Source organism: Larimichthys crocea, chromosome XXIV, assembly GCF_000972845.2.
Source record: "Larimichthys crocea isolate SSNF chromosome XXIV, L_crocea_2.0, whole genome shotgun sequence".
Lineage (NCBI taxonomy): Eukaryota > Metazoa > Chordata > Actinopteri > Sciaenidae > Larimichthys > Larimichthys crocea.
The window spans coordinates 18,966,926-18,984,513 of record NC_040034.1 but is presented as its reverse complement, the minus strand read 5'-3'; the positions used below and the strand labels follow the sequence as shown (position 1 = coordinate 18,984,513).

At 39.1% G+C, this 17,588-nt stretch overlaps 1 protein-coding gene across 1 annotated transcript; it reads left to right on the top strand.

Moving 5' to 3' along the window:
- Positions 1–6,548: 6,548 nt before the first annotated feature.
- odc1 (ornithine decarboxylase 1) lies at positions 6,549–11,559 on the top strand. The gene is made up of 11 exons (XM_010736389.3): positions 6,549–6,694; positions 7,560–7,708; positions 7,910–8,047; positions 8,162–8,335; positions 8,466–8,638; positions 8,781–8,997; positions 9,081–9,164; positions 9,319–9,481; positions 9,581–9,696; positions 9,794–10,008; positions 10,137–11,559. Exons 3-11 carry the CDS (start codon positions 7,946–7,948, stop codon positions 10,273–10,275), a joined length of 1,383 nt encoding a protein of 460 aa, XP_010734691.1. The 5' UTR covers positions 6,549–6,694; positions 7,560–7,708; positions 7,910–7,945; the 3' UTR covers positions 10,276–11,559.
- Positions 11,560–17,588: the final 6,029 nt, after the last annotated feature.

The following is a 17,588-nucleotide window of genomic DNA, read 5'->3' as shown; positions in this document are numbered from 1 at the left end:
GACACTGTCCCACTGCAGAACAAATAAACATCATTTAGCAAAGTGTCATCTGGTATAACTCTTTAATCTAGGTTCCAGGCAAAATGCCCCCTTTTCCTTTCATGATGCTTTGGCCTCACCATGACGACTGGCAACAATCAGGGCACATGAAGTGGGTCAACCAAAGCTGACACAAAGAATAAGGAAACTGAATTTCCACAGAGGCAAGGAAGTGCTATTTGATACACTGTACCTTGGAGGCCAAACCATTACGAAGACCCACAGTAGTTCCTGTGGTTCAAGATTTCTGAATAGCGATGTCTCCATCCATGTTTTCACCTGTCTCCTTTATTTACATTGGTCATATTGTAATAATTACAAGCACGCACACACAAAAAACAGATTCTTTAATGTGGCTGGATCAAATAGTGATAAAGGTTTGTGGTTCCATCTTGGTTCAATTCCACATTTCAACAGGTTTCATAGAGGCTGTTCAGAAACCATTAAAAACCGTTCACAACTGGGCTAAAAACTAAATATGAAAGTGGTCAGTAAATTTGCTTCACTCAACACGCCAATTGAGTGACTTGTAAAATGTGAGTGTTGGCTTACCACTTGGACGATGGACAAAAAAGTAAATTTTGTCCCCTGATTCACAGTGCTTTGGTTTGTGGCCAAACAGCAGCCAGAGTTAAGATGCTAACAGGCAAAAGTGCAAGCAACTGTAACAAGGTGATGACAACATTAAGCTTGAAGTACAGGTGTGCCAAAATACAGCTTGACAAAAGAAACTGTAAATACAATGACTAACAGCTGAGTAATGCAGTATTAGATTTGACTTGTTTCGTCATTTTCTGCAAAGTGACTCACATTCACATTGCACAATAAGAGATGAATTCTACTGCTTACTCCCATGAGATTCTTTCTGAGTCTGCAAGTTACCCATGCCCATCTTCTTCTATGAAGGAGGCTTCACAGCATCAAACGTAGAGCTGCTCAACTCTGAAACACCTACCCAGAGGTCATCAAGCTCTTGAACCATGATTAGATTATCTGAGGACACTTAGTATAAATTACAGGCACAGATGCAGGCCAACTAAAGGTTTGCTCTTTTAACTCTTACTCATTTCATCCTAAATTTCATGGAGCAATGGTAGAACCATGACACCGAACACATGAGGCGGTGAACTCTCGCTTCAGTCTGGACCTTTTTTCCCCAAAAGGATCAAAGGAGTGAAATGTGCTGATGCAGCCCGTTCATTGAGATTTAAGCCAACCCAGGAAAGCATAAAAGATGTTCCAGTGAAAATACGATCACTTTTTTTCTTCTTCTTTTTTTTTTTTGACGTGGTTTCCACACTGCAGAGCGAACCAACTCAACTCAACCTTGAAAGAAGAAGAAATGATGAGTCAGCAGGGAGCCAGATTAAACAACTCTCCTCTCCAGGGACAGAGCTGACAAGTGGGGCAGTTTCATGGACAAAGGGCAATTTTGTTATAATTTTGATAAAACTGTACTGTAAGTACGCTTACTTTAAAAAATGTGTTTTCATTTAATGAATTCACATAATTAGATTAGTCAGGTCAATCAGATTTAGCAGGTTTTACCACTGAGATATTCCCCTTGATGTTACTGCTTTTACTCTGAAAACTTTGAGTGCAGGGATTTGTATTCACACTGACTTTGTTCTTTAGTCTGTTACTGTGTCTGTCTAACAAACAGGTGGTCCTACAAAGACACAAAATAAATTGAGGGCGCTGACACAGGAAGCTTTCACAGATTGTTAAAGCTCCCTGTGACAACTAGATGTAACCCAGATGTGTCAGCAGAAGTGTTCCCAAAAATCAAAAACGAGAGGGATACCAACACAGATCTTCCCAATGATACACCACAATGAATGAGTTAACAAGTAAAGAGGCATTATATATGTGTAACAGCCTTGTGTGCGCAGTGAAAATAAGTTTTAGGATTAATATTGTATCATCTCTTCTCTTTGTAAAAGTAGTTTGAGTACTTTCAGCATTGTAAGGATATTGGATATTTGGAGTCAGATATTTGTCTTGAAATAGTGCATCCAAACTGATTTCTCTTAACTAGCATGATGTCCCAAATGCCATGTAATAGTGACATGAACTTGGTTTGTCATAGTAGGAAAAGACAGCATTTGTCTCCGCTTGATCCAGCATGTGCAATACCAACAGGACGCTAAAGCCAAAGTAGCATGCTAAAATTTATCAGCCGAGGCTGATAATATTTTGAATTTTACAAGTATTTGGTCGTGAGTTATATGTATTGGACAAATTAAATGAAATGTCAAATTCAAATAGTTATCTGGAAAATGAATGTCTGTGTAAGATTTAGCGTCAATACATCTTTTAGATGTTGAGACATTTCACTAAAAACCAAATATCCAGTCCGTTCATTCTGGACCAAAGTGTTGGACTGACAGGCTAACAATGCATGTATCCCTAGAGCCACGCCTAGTGTGGCTAAAAAAAATGGCTTTCAGAGTTTTTATAGTGGAACAGTCTAGTAGTGGCTAATAGTGGCAGTCCTGGGCGTAGGTGCCCCTGTGGCAGCACTAAAATGTAGTGGAGTTCTTTGAATCAGGAAAGTTTGGGTAGATGCCAACTAGACTAGAACCGCATGGAAAGTACGCAGAGCAATGACTGTTAAGTCAAGTATCAGCTAATGTTAGCAAACTTTAAGAAGGTATCAACAATTCAGATGCTACTGTTTAGTATTTATTATTATCCTATAATTACCAGTTATGGCCACTGTTCAACAAAGGCTAATTAGGCTCACTTTAAAACTAAAAGGAAGAGTATTTTCTCTTTTGGGGGTCATTGACCGTTTAGAAATTCCGGCATTGTGCCAAAATATGGTACAGAGCCTTTTAAAAAAACATTAGTTTTTCTATTATTCATTCTGCAGTTTCTGCATGAATGTGCCACAGAGAGTGAGGATGTGCATTTGAAATTAGATTACCTGAACGAGATGTCAAGAAGGCAAGAGTTGTGTGACAGCCTTGTGAATGAACTAACTAAGGACGAGCTCAGACAGCAGAGAACCCTAAGACCAAACCCTCAATTTTCTCTTTTTTTAAGGTATTGCGGTAACATTCTAGACACTACAGCATGACCTAAATTACAAGCCACCCATTGTCTGTGTATTTTATGAAAATACAGTCCTTGACATTCACCTCCACTCTTTTCTCAGAATACCTTTGTTTGACGCACTGCATCCCCCACTCCTTTTATACCAAACTGCATCTACGGAACAAAACCGACATCAGGTTTATATCTAAGCTGCAATATAATTTCCAACAATGCACTTTCTTTCTGTAGTCATGGTTTGGTGGTTGTGTGGTGCAGTGGTTTATAACTCTACCCAGCTGTCTGGGTGGAGTTTGTCATGAGAGTGTTTAAATTGATTAAGCTATCTGTGTGTGTCATATGCTGTTGGTGGCTCGCCCCATCAAAGTCACTCTGTCTAATCTGAAATGACAAATGGATCACAGTCAGAAGAGTATAGGGACACTACAGGTACCATCTGCTCAGAAACTTTAAGATTTACTCATAAGTAGCTGTCTGGGCCAGTCAAAAATGCTCTGGCATATTGAGGTCAAGCCTTCATGGATTTTGCGTGCTAACCGCTTATGAAGTCTAAACACCTCTAATCCCTGACCTCTGATTCACAGCTATTTGAATGAATGAGTAAGTTTAAATGAATAAATGAATGAGCTGCTTCTGTTGGTAAAATGTTTAAGCAGATAGTATTTGCTGTCATATGATAATTAATAGATTAATAGATTGAAACATTTAAAATATGAGAAAAACATTGCATGAAAGGGAACCAATGTGTAATAAAATATCTTCCACATTTAGTGATCAGAACCAGTGGTTTGTAACCTAAGGAGCAGGAGCAACAGTTACTGGAATACGAAAAACAAGTAAACCATTGTGTTAATTATTTTATCTAACCCTTGCCTTTTATCTTAAGCAGATAACTACTGATGTGCATAAAGGGGATTCTGAATTTGTACCCCATAATATCCCAAGTTGATCTATGGTGTGGGGACACATTGTGTAGAAGATCTGAGTTGAGTCTTGTTACATATTCCAAGCATCAGCTTTATTCATCTTGGTACAAATGAAGTCAAGAACAGTTTATTCTCTTGAGAAATGTCAGGGGAAAGTTGTTTTATTGCGGTCACAAGATGTATTATGCACGCCGAGCTGGACAGTACAGGAGCATAAGTTGATGAAAAACTGGCAATTCATTGTGCAAATAAGAACTAACAAAGAAGTGAAGAGAGAAGAGAGAAGAGCAATACAAAGCCAGATGCAGTGACACACATGACACAGTCACCAAGACCCGTACACTGCACTGTATCTTGTGGGTGGCCAATAACAATCATCATCCTTGTCTTCGGTGAGGCCTTGTAAATGTGGGGGTTAGGCCACAATGGTCCACAGTAATGATAACAGAAACTCCACACAGAGCAAGAGATAGACATTACAAGAGGAGGTGAAGGAGAGGGGTGAAGGACAGGGTAGAAACGCAGACATTTGGTGGAAGTGAGACAAAAACAGAAACAAAAGGAAATGACTGTAGTGAGGAGAAACAATCTAACTCGGGTTTTGCTGTATAATACGTAGTGCTTTGTGATCTTGTGATTTTTCTACAAGCCGATAAACATCTGTTAAAAATGAATTAGCGCCCAAGTGTGGGCCCACTTTCTGCTCCACAGGCATGGCTGTGCATAGGAGGTGAGGCCTGCTTGAATAAGTTCAGATTCAGGGCAGGACTCGTAGACTGTATGGCAGGACTATAAGTAAAACTGCAATGTATGAAAATTATTACAAATGATGTCATCATACAAGTTTGCCACTTAACCTCATTTTAACTTTTGGACAATTTCAGAAAGGGCTGCGCTTTTTACTTTTTGATAATTAAACTGCTTGGAAGAAATGACTTCACTCACCAACCCTGCAGAAAATCTTGAATGGAAACCCTGTTGTGCAAAGAGTAGAATGCCATCTTGATTGTGGCCTCAAGACCTGGAAAAGATATTAAGTTAAGCCCACAGATATGTGGTCCTCATGAAGCCCTAAAGTTTCCTGTTAGTGTCCTGGAACTGTTGCCTGTGCAACATTTCCACATGTACTGTTGGGTCACACTAACCAAATTCTTCATTTTCCTCCATTTGGTAATGTCTGCTTGCAAACCAAATGACTATGAAAGCAACCTTTGGACTGATTAGACTGTACAGTTAAGAGGGTATGTCTGGGGCACATGAATTTGAGGGCACATTTTTAATGACTTACAATGGCATTATTTATATTTTATTTATGGCAAATATTTGTTGGACAAGGATCTAGATGTGATAAAATGCATCCCCACGTAAAGTAACACTCTCATCTCTATATATCTTCACAGAGCTGTTGTGACATACATGCCTGTGTGGCACCTTGCCATCTCCAAGTCACCTTGTGATCTCCTTTAATCTCATCAGACAAGTCAAGAACTCAAGAGTGAGACTGAGCAGACTGCCTGAAACCAGGTCACATCATCAAGGCCGTGAGATCAGTCAGAGGCAGCAGGCTGTTGCAGTCTGGCTGCATGAGCAAGCATCTCTGGGATTAGCACGTAGAAGAAACGCAGTGCAGGTTTGAGAACCTACTGATGATCCCCTGTAGCCTACCTGTTCTGCATCATCATAATGTCAGGCAGATTTAAGTAATAAAAAGGTTTCTGATGGTTGCACTTAAATTATTATTTTTGAATTCATTGAATGTGACTCTGGTTATTATAGCTACCAGAACAACAAGCCCAACAAGTTAAACATAAACAATAAAACAAGTATGAAGAAGAAAAAAAAAAAGGCCATGAGGCAGTTGAGACTTTTTCTGCTTTATGTTCTCTACTATGTGCTACTACTAGAACTACTATGTACAGACATAAATATACAAATATAACATTTAAATTAGGTTTACTACCATATATGACAAAGAAAATCATCCACATTGTTTGACATTTTTGCTTTAAAAAAACTGACTGAAACATGTAAGTATGTAAGTTATAGTTTAATGGACACATTCATTTCATAAGAATCTGGTTAGAAAACAATAGCCTATAAAACAGTCAACATAGCAAACATAGTGACAGATGCTGGCTTTGTTAGTGTTTATTGAATGCTTAGAAAGAAAATAAAAGAAAAGTAGTTAAAGGTTCAGATGTCTTATTTTCAGTGAGGCAAGGAAACCTAACAAAGAAGACACTTCAAGTGCTTTACATTTGGAGTAGTTATAAGCTCGCTATAGATATTCCCGTGAGAGCTAACACACTTCTTAACTACAGGCTCCTGTTTTACTTAACATTTTCAAAAGTCCGTTTAAACCGGCCGTGTTAGTTAAAGTTAATTTGAATGTCTAGCACTTCCACTCACTGTCTTCCCCACCATGTGGATGAGGTGACAAGGCTAAACCAGTTCATACGTGGATCGGGGGCCGGTTTCAGCTGGCTGCGTTGCCATAGTAACGCGCTCTCTATAAATACCGTCGGGGTTGCTGCGCCGGCTTCCACTTCAGCTCTAACGGTGAGAGGCGTCATCTCCGGCAGCGGACTTCATTGTGAAGGGAACTGCTACCTTTTTTTTTTAACACCAGCATTCGGGTCCCATGGACAAACTCTTTGTAAATGCTTTTTAAGGTAAGTAAAGCCTTTTCGATGTCGTATGACTGAAAACGTCACTTTGTAATGCGTAGCCGTTAGCTTAAATGCTGGCCAGTTATGGCGGCTTAAAAAGAAAAATGGCAAAACTGACTTATTCGACCAGCGTTTTCTTATTTCACCACAGCCGTTAACCACAGCTTCATTCAAAATTGAATCTTATCTTGAATGGACTTATATTTAACGTTCCTACGTGGCCCCTGTCAGTTTGCTGGTAAACGGTAGCTCGCAATTGTTAGTCGGCCGTAAAAACGCTTCGCTTATAATAGCGGACTTTTCAAAGCCACGGACGTCAAATCGACGTTACATGATTTTTTAAATACGCCGTGTAAAGCTTAACCAAGCTAACGATATCTTTCGTGTTAAATTGCCTCATGGCATGAAGAGCCCTATACGGAACCGGCATATTGACGTGTGCGTCATTTGCTAGTCACCGATTGGCTCATTTGCTTGCCGTTGAGGGCGGATCTTCGTTGTGATTGGATTAAATTGGGGACTGGGCGGGCCTTAAACGCTCGGCCCTTTCAATGACTTTTTCTGTGCAGATGGTGTCAAGTTGTCATGCCGTAGTTATAAAATGGAGCGCTATTAAAGACTTGAGACACTTCACGCTAGTCTGGCTCGTTCCCTAAGTCTTGTCTTTGTCAATTTTAAGTTGGGTTTTGATAGAATAATCTTTAACTTTGTGTTTAAATGTATAAAACCTCTGGATTTTGTAGTTTGTACAGTTAAACCTGAAGATGTTGAGTATTGAGTTATGCAACTTTTATTTCCGAACTGATCTGTTAGGAAATGGGTTATAATGTTAAATTAAATGCTTCTCGTCCTCTGTTCTCTTTAACAGAATCCACACTCTAGGAGAATAAACACTAGCTACTCTGCAGGCCCTGGCCTCGAGTCTTATTTGAAGGGATTTAACTTCACTGGTGAACCGCCTTGGCTTCTCTGCACCTGAGTAACAGCAACACGATATTCCATCTCTTTCATATTCAGGTAAGTTTCTCCCTCACTTGGTCGTTTGCAGTTGATTCAATGCGACTTTGTCATCTTTTTATACAGATTCAGTTAAGCGCCATGTTTTGAGAATTCCTCACAGTCTTTCCCAGGAGTACGGCGTAAAATAGACTTCAGTAATCAAGGACATAAAAGACATGGTATTCTCTGTCTCAGTATGTCCTCCCCTCTGTTTTTCAGATTACTTTTGGCCAATCAAAAGGACTTCTTGTGATCATGAACACTGCCACATCCAACGAGTTTGAGTTCTCCTTCCTGGAGGAGGGTTTCTGTGCCCGGGATATTGTTGAGCAGAAGATTAATGAGTCATCCATGACAGTGAGTGTCTGTATTAAGTATCCAGTGTATTCTGTTTGTTTTTTTTGTTTGTTTGTTTTTACAGGACATCTTTATTAAACACATGTCCCTTTCTTCATCTGCTCCTTTTTACAGGATGACCGGGATGCCTTCTATGTCTGTGACTTGGGGGATGTGCTGAAGAAACATTTGCGCTGGGCAAGAGCCCTGCCTCGGGTTACGCCTTTCTATGCCGTCAAATGCAATGACAGCCGGGCTGTAGTGATGACGCTGGCATCCCTGGGAGCTGGCTTTGATTGTGCAAGCAAGGTGTGTTGGAAAGTTTCCACAGCTCCAGAGCTTTTCATGATTAGCTGTAATTCCATTGGCAGCACCTGTGTTTTTTTGTTGTTTTTTTTTAAACTGTTTTCCACTGACTGTTGACATTGTTTCCTTCTAGACGGAAATTCACCTGGTTCAGTCTCTGGGAGTCGATCCAAGTAGAATCATCTATGCCAACCCCTGCAAGCAAGTTTCACAGATCAAGTATGCATCTGCCCATGGGGTCCAGATGATGACCTTTGATAGCGAGGTGGAACTCATGAAAGTGGCCCGTTGTCATGACAATGCCAAGTGAGATGTTGTTATTATTATTATTATTATTATTATTATTATTAGTATTAGTATTATGTATATTTATTTATTTATTTATTATTATTATTTTTATCTTAATTTTTGGCCTTTTCACAAACTCTTACTCTTACTTTGTGTCTAGGCTGGTGCTGCGCATTGCCACAGATGACTCAAAGGCAGTGTGTCGCCTGAGTGTGAAGTTTGGGGCCCCACTCAAGGCTTGTCGAGGTCTTCTGGAGCGGGCTAAAGAACTGGGCCTGGATGTGATCGGCGTCAGCTTCCACGTTGGCAGTGGCTGCACTGATCCTGAAACCTACACCCAGGCTATCGCTGACGCACGCTGTGTCTTTGATATGGGGGTGAGTAGTGATGGAATTGCACCTACAACTATGAAACCTGAGTTTTCATTCAGCAAAGTAAACTTGGAATTTTTGTGCTCTAGGATGAGTTGGGCTTCAACATGGATCTGTTGGACATCGGAGGTGGTTTCCCAGGTTCAGATGATACTGAACTCAAATTTGAAGAGGTATGTTGAGTACTAAACACTTTGTCTGTTTTGGACCTGAATAGAAGATTACAGCTTTACTTTTAGATACAGAACCAGTTTTTACCAATACAGGACGATTTATTTATTTTTAGTGTGATATTTACCTGTGGACACTTCTTTGCTTTCTTGTTAGATCACAGCAGTCATCAACCCAGCCCTGGACAAGTATTTCCCTGCTGACACTGGTATTAAGGTCATTGCTGAGCCAGGTCGCTTCTATGTGGCCTCTGCTTACACACTGGTTGTCAACATCATTGCCAAGAAGGTCATCATGGATGACGAGTCAGCCTCTGACGGTAAACATCCTTGATTTGGAAAAAGGGAGAAGTGCAAGTTTAGAGAAGTTAATTCTGAGAGTAGATTTCTTAGTAAAACGCTGTTTGCTTCTATCACAGAGGAAGACGAAGGGACCACGGATAGGACTCTGATGTACTATGTCAATGATGGTGTGTACGGCTCCTTCAACTGTATTCTCTATGACCATGCTCACTGTCTGCCAACACTACATAAGGTGAGTAATTCGAAATGGCAACAAAGTTTCTCATCATACAAACGGGTCACTGACCAACAAATGCTAATGTGTCCTTTCTTTCTCTGGATACTAATAGAAGCCAAAGCCAGATGAGGTCATGTACCCCTGCAGTATCTGGGGCCCAACATGTGACGGCCTCGATCGCATTGTTGAGCAATGTGACCTGCCTGACCTGCAGGTGGGCGACTGGCTGGTCTTTGAGAACATGGGTGCCTACACCGTGGCTGCCTCCTCCACCTTTAACGGCTTCCAAAGACCTGACATTCACTATGTCATGTCCCGCCCTGCTTGGTGAGTTGATGTCACAGAAGTCCAAAGTAGCAGTTGGTTATTCCCTCTCTGCAGCATCTGAAGAGTATTAGTAAAACGAAGTGTCTTATGTTCCTATGATCTAACTTTATCTGACTTGTTTTCTACAGGCAACATGTGCAGCAGATCTGTTCCCAGGGCATGCCAGCTCCTGCGGAGGAGTCCTGCCTGTTTGAAGTGCCAGCCGGCTGTGGTCGAGAGAGCAGCTTGGAGATGCCCACTAAGCCCTGCCAGGCCCATGTGGTTTAAATGCATAGTGTACATCACAGCAATGTTCTAGCATCCTTTTGTGTGTTTTTTTTTTTTCCCGTCTTTTTTTCTTCCTTCTCCCCAAATGTACGTGAAACTTCAAGGCCAGTTACTTGACCGGAGAATGAGAGGGACATAAATGCACAAAATTGTGTGTTCTGTATGGAAGCTGGGGATCAACCCTCAATGAAATGAGGCTGAATCACACTCTGAGTGTCTCTGTGTGTTCCAGGCAGTGTGACAGGGCAACTCTGTGCTTGAACTCATTGCTGCAGTCTTTCTGCCCTAATTGTGGGGGAATGACTGAAAGGAGTACTGTAGTTCATGAAGAACCTATTTACTGAACTGGAGTAGTGTAAGCTTTGCAAAGTAAATCCCCAAAACTACTTGACTGGTTCCATCACCACAGGATTCACAACACTTGAAACTGTAGCAGTAGTCCAAGAGGTGAAGGGTTACCAGTGCCATTAATTTAGTCATTTTTAAGTATATTAGCAGGTTGCTTACAGCAACCAGCAATTACCAGCGCTAACTGATCTGCAAAATGTAAAAGGGAGGTTAGTTTATTAAACTGCTGACTCTTCAAAGTCCTAACTGCTTAAGTCACACCCAGAGCTAGTAACTTGCAAAGAGGTGGTTGGAAGGGTGATTTAATTCCTCAAAAAATGGCTGCTATGTATATTTATTATTTTCCATGATCTCCACTTCTGTACAGAACCTGTCAAGTGTTAGTTCTTAAGATGTGTCCTTTATTTTTGTTTTTTTTTCTACTGTCCTTCATAAGTTATTCACTGTTGTATTCTATAAATGCTTCTCTGCTGATTATGGCCAGAGCCACGTTTTCCCATACGAAGTTTGAATGTGCTCACAGGGAGAGTGCACATGTACACCACACTTTCTGCATGTTAAAACACCGTACACTTTGCATCTGTGCCAACGTGGCTGCAGCAGTTACTCTCACTGGTCAGACAGCAATATAGATGCATACACTATGTCGACATTTCAGGTGCCACCAAAAACATCTACAAGATTGACACTTAAAACACAGGGACTCAAGAAGCAGATTGTACCTCTCCTCTTCTCCTTATTTTATTACTTTATTTTTTTTGTAACTTGTAGAAGGCAAGAAGTCTGTTCATGATATTAATAAGCCGTGTTTAACCATACATTTGAAATGGATACGAAAGAGACGGGATTGCAAATGCGTAATGCTTTCCTATGGAAACTTTTTGAAGTTTTGTATTTTTTTAATAAATAAAACATTAGGTGCAGAGCCGAATTATGGATGTTGTGTGTGTGTGTTTTTAATGTTGTACCATATGTATAAATTATTATGATGATAACCTGACATTTTATGGATATTTCATATATTTATTGCAAAACAATAACAGAGCAACTGAAACCATACAATTAATCAAAATAGTGAATGAAACAACTGTAGGAAGTTTGTGTAAAATGAGTGATTTGAATGAATCTTTAAATGTTCATACAGACTTAATAGTAATTACAATAATAATCTTTTTTAATGGTTTTTCAGTGTTTACTCTCCCAGACACCTCACACCTTCCCTTTCTTTGGTTCCCTTTGTTTAGTTCTCTTCTAAAGAATGAATGTAATGCTGAGATACAGGTGTTAATTTTTTCTTGCATGCCTTAAACTCAAGGAGACCTGTCTGCAAGGCTTTTATGAACACTAGTGGGAACCACTGTTATATTGAGCTATTCATAGGATGATTCAAGAGTTCCATCTAGTGTTTGCAGAAAAAGGCTTTGGAGGACCAGTGTGTAGGTTTTAGTGGCATCTAGTGGCATAGTTGCTTATTACAACCTTTTTGCTCCATCCTCTTTTTCCAAGATTGAAGGAGAAACTACAGAGACTGCAAAAATTGTTAAAGGCACTACCCAGATCCAGTGTTTAGTGTGTCTGTTCTGGGCTACTGTTCTGAAACATGGTGGACCATAGACTTAGATCCTGTAAATATAAAAGGTTCATTCTAAGGTAACAAAAATATAAATATATATATTATTGTACTTTTCATTTCGGCCATTTTCTGAAAATGGAGCCCAAAAAACACCAGACCTATAAGCCTAGAAAATGTGAATATATTTTGTGTGTTTTATATTTTAGGAATTCTAATAACATCTGTAATTAGTGATATTACATTCACAACAGTAGTATCAACACTTCTTTTCGGTCCTTTGTTTTATATTTTAATGTACAGATTTTCATCATTTTATGATCCTGTATAACACAGTATTAGCCTGAATGACTAAATTAACTCTCAATTTAGAAAATGGAGACTATATATATATATATATATATAAACACACACACACACACACACACACACACGATGACCACTGTACATAGAGGGTGGGGTACTGCAGTATTCATAAAGAAAAGTTTATTTATTCACAGTAAACAGGACATCACTCAAAAAAATCAATTCAATTTACATTAATTTATATAGTTATTTCAGTATATTTTTATATAGAGCAGAAATTTAAAAGTTTAAAGCAGCAGAAAAATCAAAGCAATCAGTCATTTCATGTGTCAGTTAATCACCATGTCTGATTCATATTTGAAAGATAATCAAAAACATAAAAAATATCCACAAAAAGTCAAAGCTAGATACAACATAGTATCAAATGTAAAAGGTATATTGGTATATTGTACACTTGTAATTTTACATGTTTTTGTTTTGTTTTTTGTCTTTCATGATTTATATTAAAATGTTTTTTAAAATTTAAAAGAGAGTAAATCAGTAAAGATCCTAAATAACCTTTTTCTTATTTCTTTAGTTTTCAAAACAGTTCATGATTTATCAGCAACAATAGTACTCATTCTGGGATGTACACTTATTCAAACAATTGATACCACTCTTCTGTCTGTCTGTCTGTCTGTCTGTTAAATGTAAAGGCTACAGCCAGAAGCTAGAAAAACTAAACAACCTAGCTCTGTCTAAAAATAACAAAATCTGTCTAGTGGACAATTTGCTGTTTTAAAAACAGTTATATGTTGCGCTATTTGTCTTTTTAACACGTTGGTTTGTGTACTGATTAAACAAATGAGATACAGTGTTTTAATTAATGACCTTTAGAGCTGCTGGAACCAGGTTAGCTGTTTCTTGTATCCAGTCTTTATGTTAAGCTAACAGGCGCTTGCTGTAGCTTAATATTTAACAGACAGATATAACAAAATCTTGCATTAAAATCTAAAACTGTACAAGGCTGGATTCAGTTCATGTCTAACCCAGATACACAAATGCACATGTTAAAGTGGCCCGAGAGACATGGTGGCTATGATTTCACCACAGGAAGTTTTGTGTGGATAATTAGCACCCACAAAGGAATTTATGGATGCGCCTGCAAGATTATGATCTCACCACAGATATATTGTTCTGCTCATAATGCTTCCTGATGTATTCAGTAATTGCGTTCTCATTATTAATCTCTTTCCGGAACAACATAATGTAACACTTTGGGGCCAAGTGACAGCCGAGGATGCTGTAGCCAGAAATGAGAATGGCTGCACTTTCAATGGCTCGTTTGTACTTGCCAACGGCACTGATATAAAACGGAATGAGGATGGTCCAAATGATTAATATCAATGTCATGCTGGTTGTGATTAAACCTGCATTTTTATACAAATCTGGCAGCTGTCTACCTTTGTATGCAAACAGGAAACAACTAAGGGCCAGCAAAGCATTGTAGCTTAACGTTCCTAGAAAGAACTTTTCAGAGCCCTGGTCACAATACAGCATGATGGTCCTATTTGACAAAAATGTCTTAGGCTTTGGAGGGTCAAAGTACAGCCATGGCACACATACGGCCAATTGAATCCCAGAGATAATGGTCACCACAACCACTGGTTGATTGAGCTTTTTAATCCACGACTTTATGGTCTGGTTAAAGTCAAAGCCCACTAAGATTTGGAGCAAGTTGGCCAGAATGCAAGCGATGCAGAGGGAAAGGGCCATGCCAAAGATGGGCAGGCCTACCTTGCAGGAAGCCTTAGTGGGAATTCCTATGAAGTTAAATGTAAGGCCAAAGCAGACCAGCAAGGAAAAAAGCTCCAGAAAACACAAGTAACCTCCAACAGCCTTAACAATGGGAGTTCTACGATATATTGCAAACAAAATAGCAGTTACAATGGCAGCAATTATCCCGAAGATGGCAAAGACACACAAAGCGATAACAAAGGCACCTGTCCACTGTAGGAAATCTTTTTTTTTCTCCAAACACTTATCCTTCTGTGGAGATGAATACGAGGTACCATTACAGAGTTTACACTCCTCACCTGTAGAAGTAAACAAAGGAATTGAACTGCATAAGTAAGAATATTTTTGTCGATTCACCATAGAGAATACTTTTTCTGTGAAAAGAAGCATCATGTAAAAAATGTTTTGCATAAAGAAGGAAGTACCAAATCCCAGTATATAATAACACATTCAGTATATCAGGGTGACATAAATGAATATGCAATATTTGCAAATAAATGCAAAACAAGACAGCCTGACAATTATATCTGTCATGCTACTTTTGTGCGGCAGGCCACACAACACAAACTGCTTCAAATAAATTGTATTTCAGTCATAGAATTAACATAGACCCATATACCTACATGTAATTAATTGGGTTATGTGAAAAATGAAATAAATAATAATCTGTTCAGTCATCTACGTGACCTCACGTGACTCTGGTTGATTAGGTAAAGGTATAGTGTTTAATGATGTCGAGTCTTCATCATGGACCAAAGTAAAAAAACAAAGAAGCATCAGGTTCCCAGTTTAGAAAACAAAGAAAAGGAGAAGAGGAGAAACGGGCCAAAGGTAAAGGGATGCAGATTTCTGTGAATGACGTCAGTGACAGCAGCTATAGGCTGTTTATGAGCCCCTTGCCAAATTTTTTCCTATTAGCCACAGAAGATGACTGGATTTGGTCGTATTTAGTTTACAACAAGTGCAGATTCACACAGACGTCCTGACTGTGGAATTTTTTATTACTGTAAACTTATGCTAACTTAAACAACTTCTAATATACATTGACATGGCAATTTGTAAGCTACATGTGATATAGATTTTTAAATCATTTGTAGTATGTTATGCTTAGTTTATAGGATCTCTCTTTCTCTCTCTAGACAGTGTGCTGATATAGAGCATAACAGCACAAGGACCTTTAACTGTATATATTGCTCCTCTTTACAGGTGTTCTAATATAAACATTACATCAATGGTCATCATGAATCTTCGACAGTCAAGATTAGACAACTTTATCATACTTTATCATACTATAGTAGCATATACATATTAGCAGTTTGTATTAAAGTGATGCTCCCTGCTCTGTCTTGGGGGAATATTACACTAAACTCCCTTTCAGAAATATGACATTTGAACAAATCCTTCCATGTCAGTAAAATCACATCACCCTATGACTGGTTTCCTGCTTCCTGTTTGGTGCTGAATGGCACCATTGACATGATTTTACATGAAAAAAATCCCCACTGGTTACACAAAAAAGGAAAACATACAATGTTTATGTGTCATCTGGGTGCAGTCTTGATACAGTTAATTTACTGTCTCTATTTGAGTGAACATTTTATATGTGAAGGAAACAGCTGAGTTGTCTGTTGACATAATCTTGCTTGGGATTAATAATTAAGTACTTACCATTTTTAGCAGAAAACTCTCCATTTGCACATGGAACACAAACACTACAGCACCGTTTGCTTTGCTTTTTCAGCTCTTGCCCAGCTTGACACGTTTTAGAGCAGTTGTAGGCAGTTACCTTTGGAAGACAAAACAGAATCTGTAAGACATGATATTGATTGATTGTTCTGGGAAATATACACGTGTTGAAATTGTTGTTGAATGTAACCTTACCGTCACATTGTACTTTCTTACAAGATCTTTAGAGATTTTGATTTCCTCATTTGGCCAGTATCCTCCAATGGTTTGTATGAGTGTTTTGGATTGAGCCATGTTCCAGTACAAAATATCATATCCTAAACTGGGGTTTCCACTGCGGTCAAAGAATATATGTGTGGTGTTCACAGTGAAGTTAACTTCCTTGATTTCCAAAAAAAGCTGTGGAGACATCCATAAAGAAACAACACAACATTATCGCAAAAGGCAAGAAATGTGGTTGTTATTGCTTTAAATGACAAATCACTCTTATTATTGCTTCAAAGACATTCACTAGCAATAAAATGTCAGCAAGATAAGTGCACTGTACCTCTGAGGCTCTAAATTTGCTGTCACGTGTACACCCATGGTTGTTACACTTAAGCAAGCGTCTGAGACCTTCAACAATGACTTGAACAGCTAAGTAGACATTGTATGATACATCATCGTCGATGTATTCGGCCAAGCTACTTAGGTTCATGCATGGCTTTGATTCTTGGCTGTCACTTTGTGCGACATGATTAGAACAAAGTGGGTAGTGAGTCCAATGATGTTCGATAATGCGGTTAGTGGTGTTGTTAAAATTTGAGATAACGTAGTCTTTATATCTAGGCACTTCGTTTCTCATAGAGATGAATCCAAAAACCTCCCCGGCCTTCTTAATGCCTGGCAGTGCAAAGATACTTGGGGAAGTGGACCATGCATCACTTGCAATCCAAGTTCTGTTGAAGTTGTAGTCAATAGCTTTTTGTATGATGAGACGAACGTTGGTCTCCTTGGTGAAGATGATAATGGCCTCGGCAGTAGAACTATTGATTTTGCTAACCAACTTAGCCAGGTTGCTTGTTGAAGTGTTCTGGGAAAAGGAACCTGGCAGGATCTCAGTGAATTCAATACAGATGTCCATGTTACGGAAGTTTTGCTCAAGGTTATCACTACCGTACTTCCCATACTCATCATCACTTCCTATAATGGCCACTGATTTCCAGTTGAACTTGTCCACCAGCTTAGCAATAGCCTTTGTCTGGTGTTCGTCACTTGATATGGTTCGCAGAAAAGTTGGGAACTTAAACTTCCTGCTCAGCTGCTCACTAGTTGATGCATAGCTAATCTGTAACAAACAGGAATACATCATGTAAAAATTATGCATTTAGATCTAGAGTCAAAGAATTCCATTTATTGCATTAGATGTTACAAAGTCTCAGATTTAGATATAAATGCTGTCCTAATCTCACTAGCCGCAAACTATGCAAGAGAATTCAAAATATATTGTGTTACAGTATCAAATACAGAGAGGACAAACCTGGGCAACTGATGACAGAGCAACAATTCGTGCAACAGCTACTGATACCTCAGAATGCCATTCACCAATCACTGCCTTTGTTTCAGGTAAAGCAGATGGAAAGTCTTG

Excerpts from the sequence above, each read along its gene's own strand:
- odc1 (XM_010736389.3), top strand. The coding sequence starts at position 7,946 with ATGAACACTGCCACATCCAACGAGTTTGAGTTCTCCTTCCTGGAGGAG. Across the intron at positions 8,336-8,465 it reads GCTTTGATTGTGCAAGCAAG|ACGGAAATTCACCTGGTTCA; the intron begins GTGTGTTGGAAA and ends GTTTCCTTCTAG. Across the intron at positions 9,482-9,580 it reads TGACGAGTCAGCCTCTGACG|AGGAAGACGAAGGGACCACG; the intron begins GTAAACATCCTT and ends CTTCTATCACAG.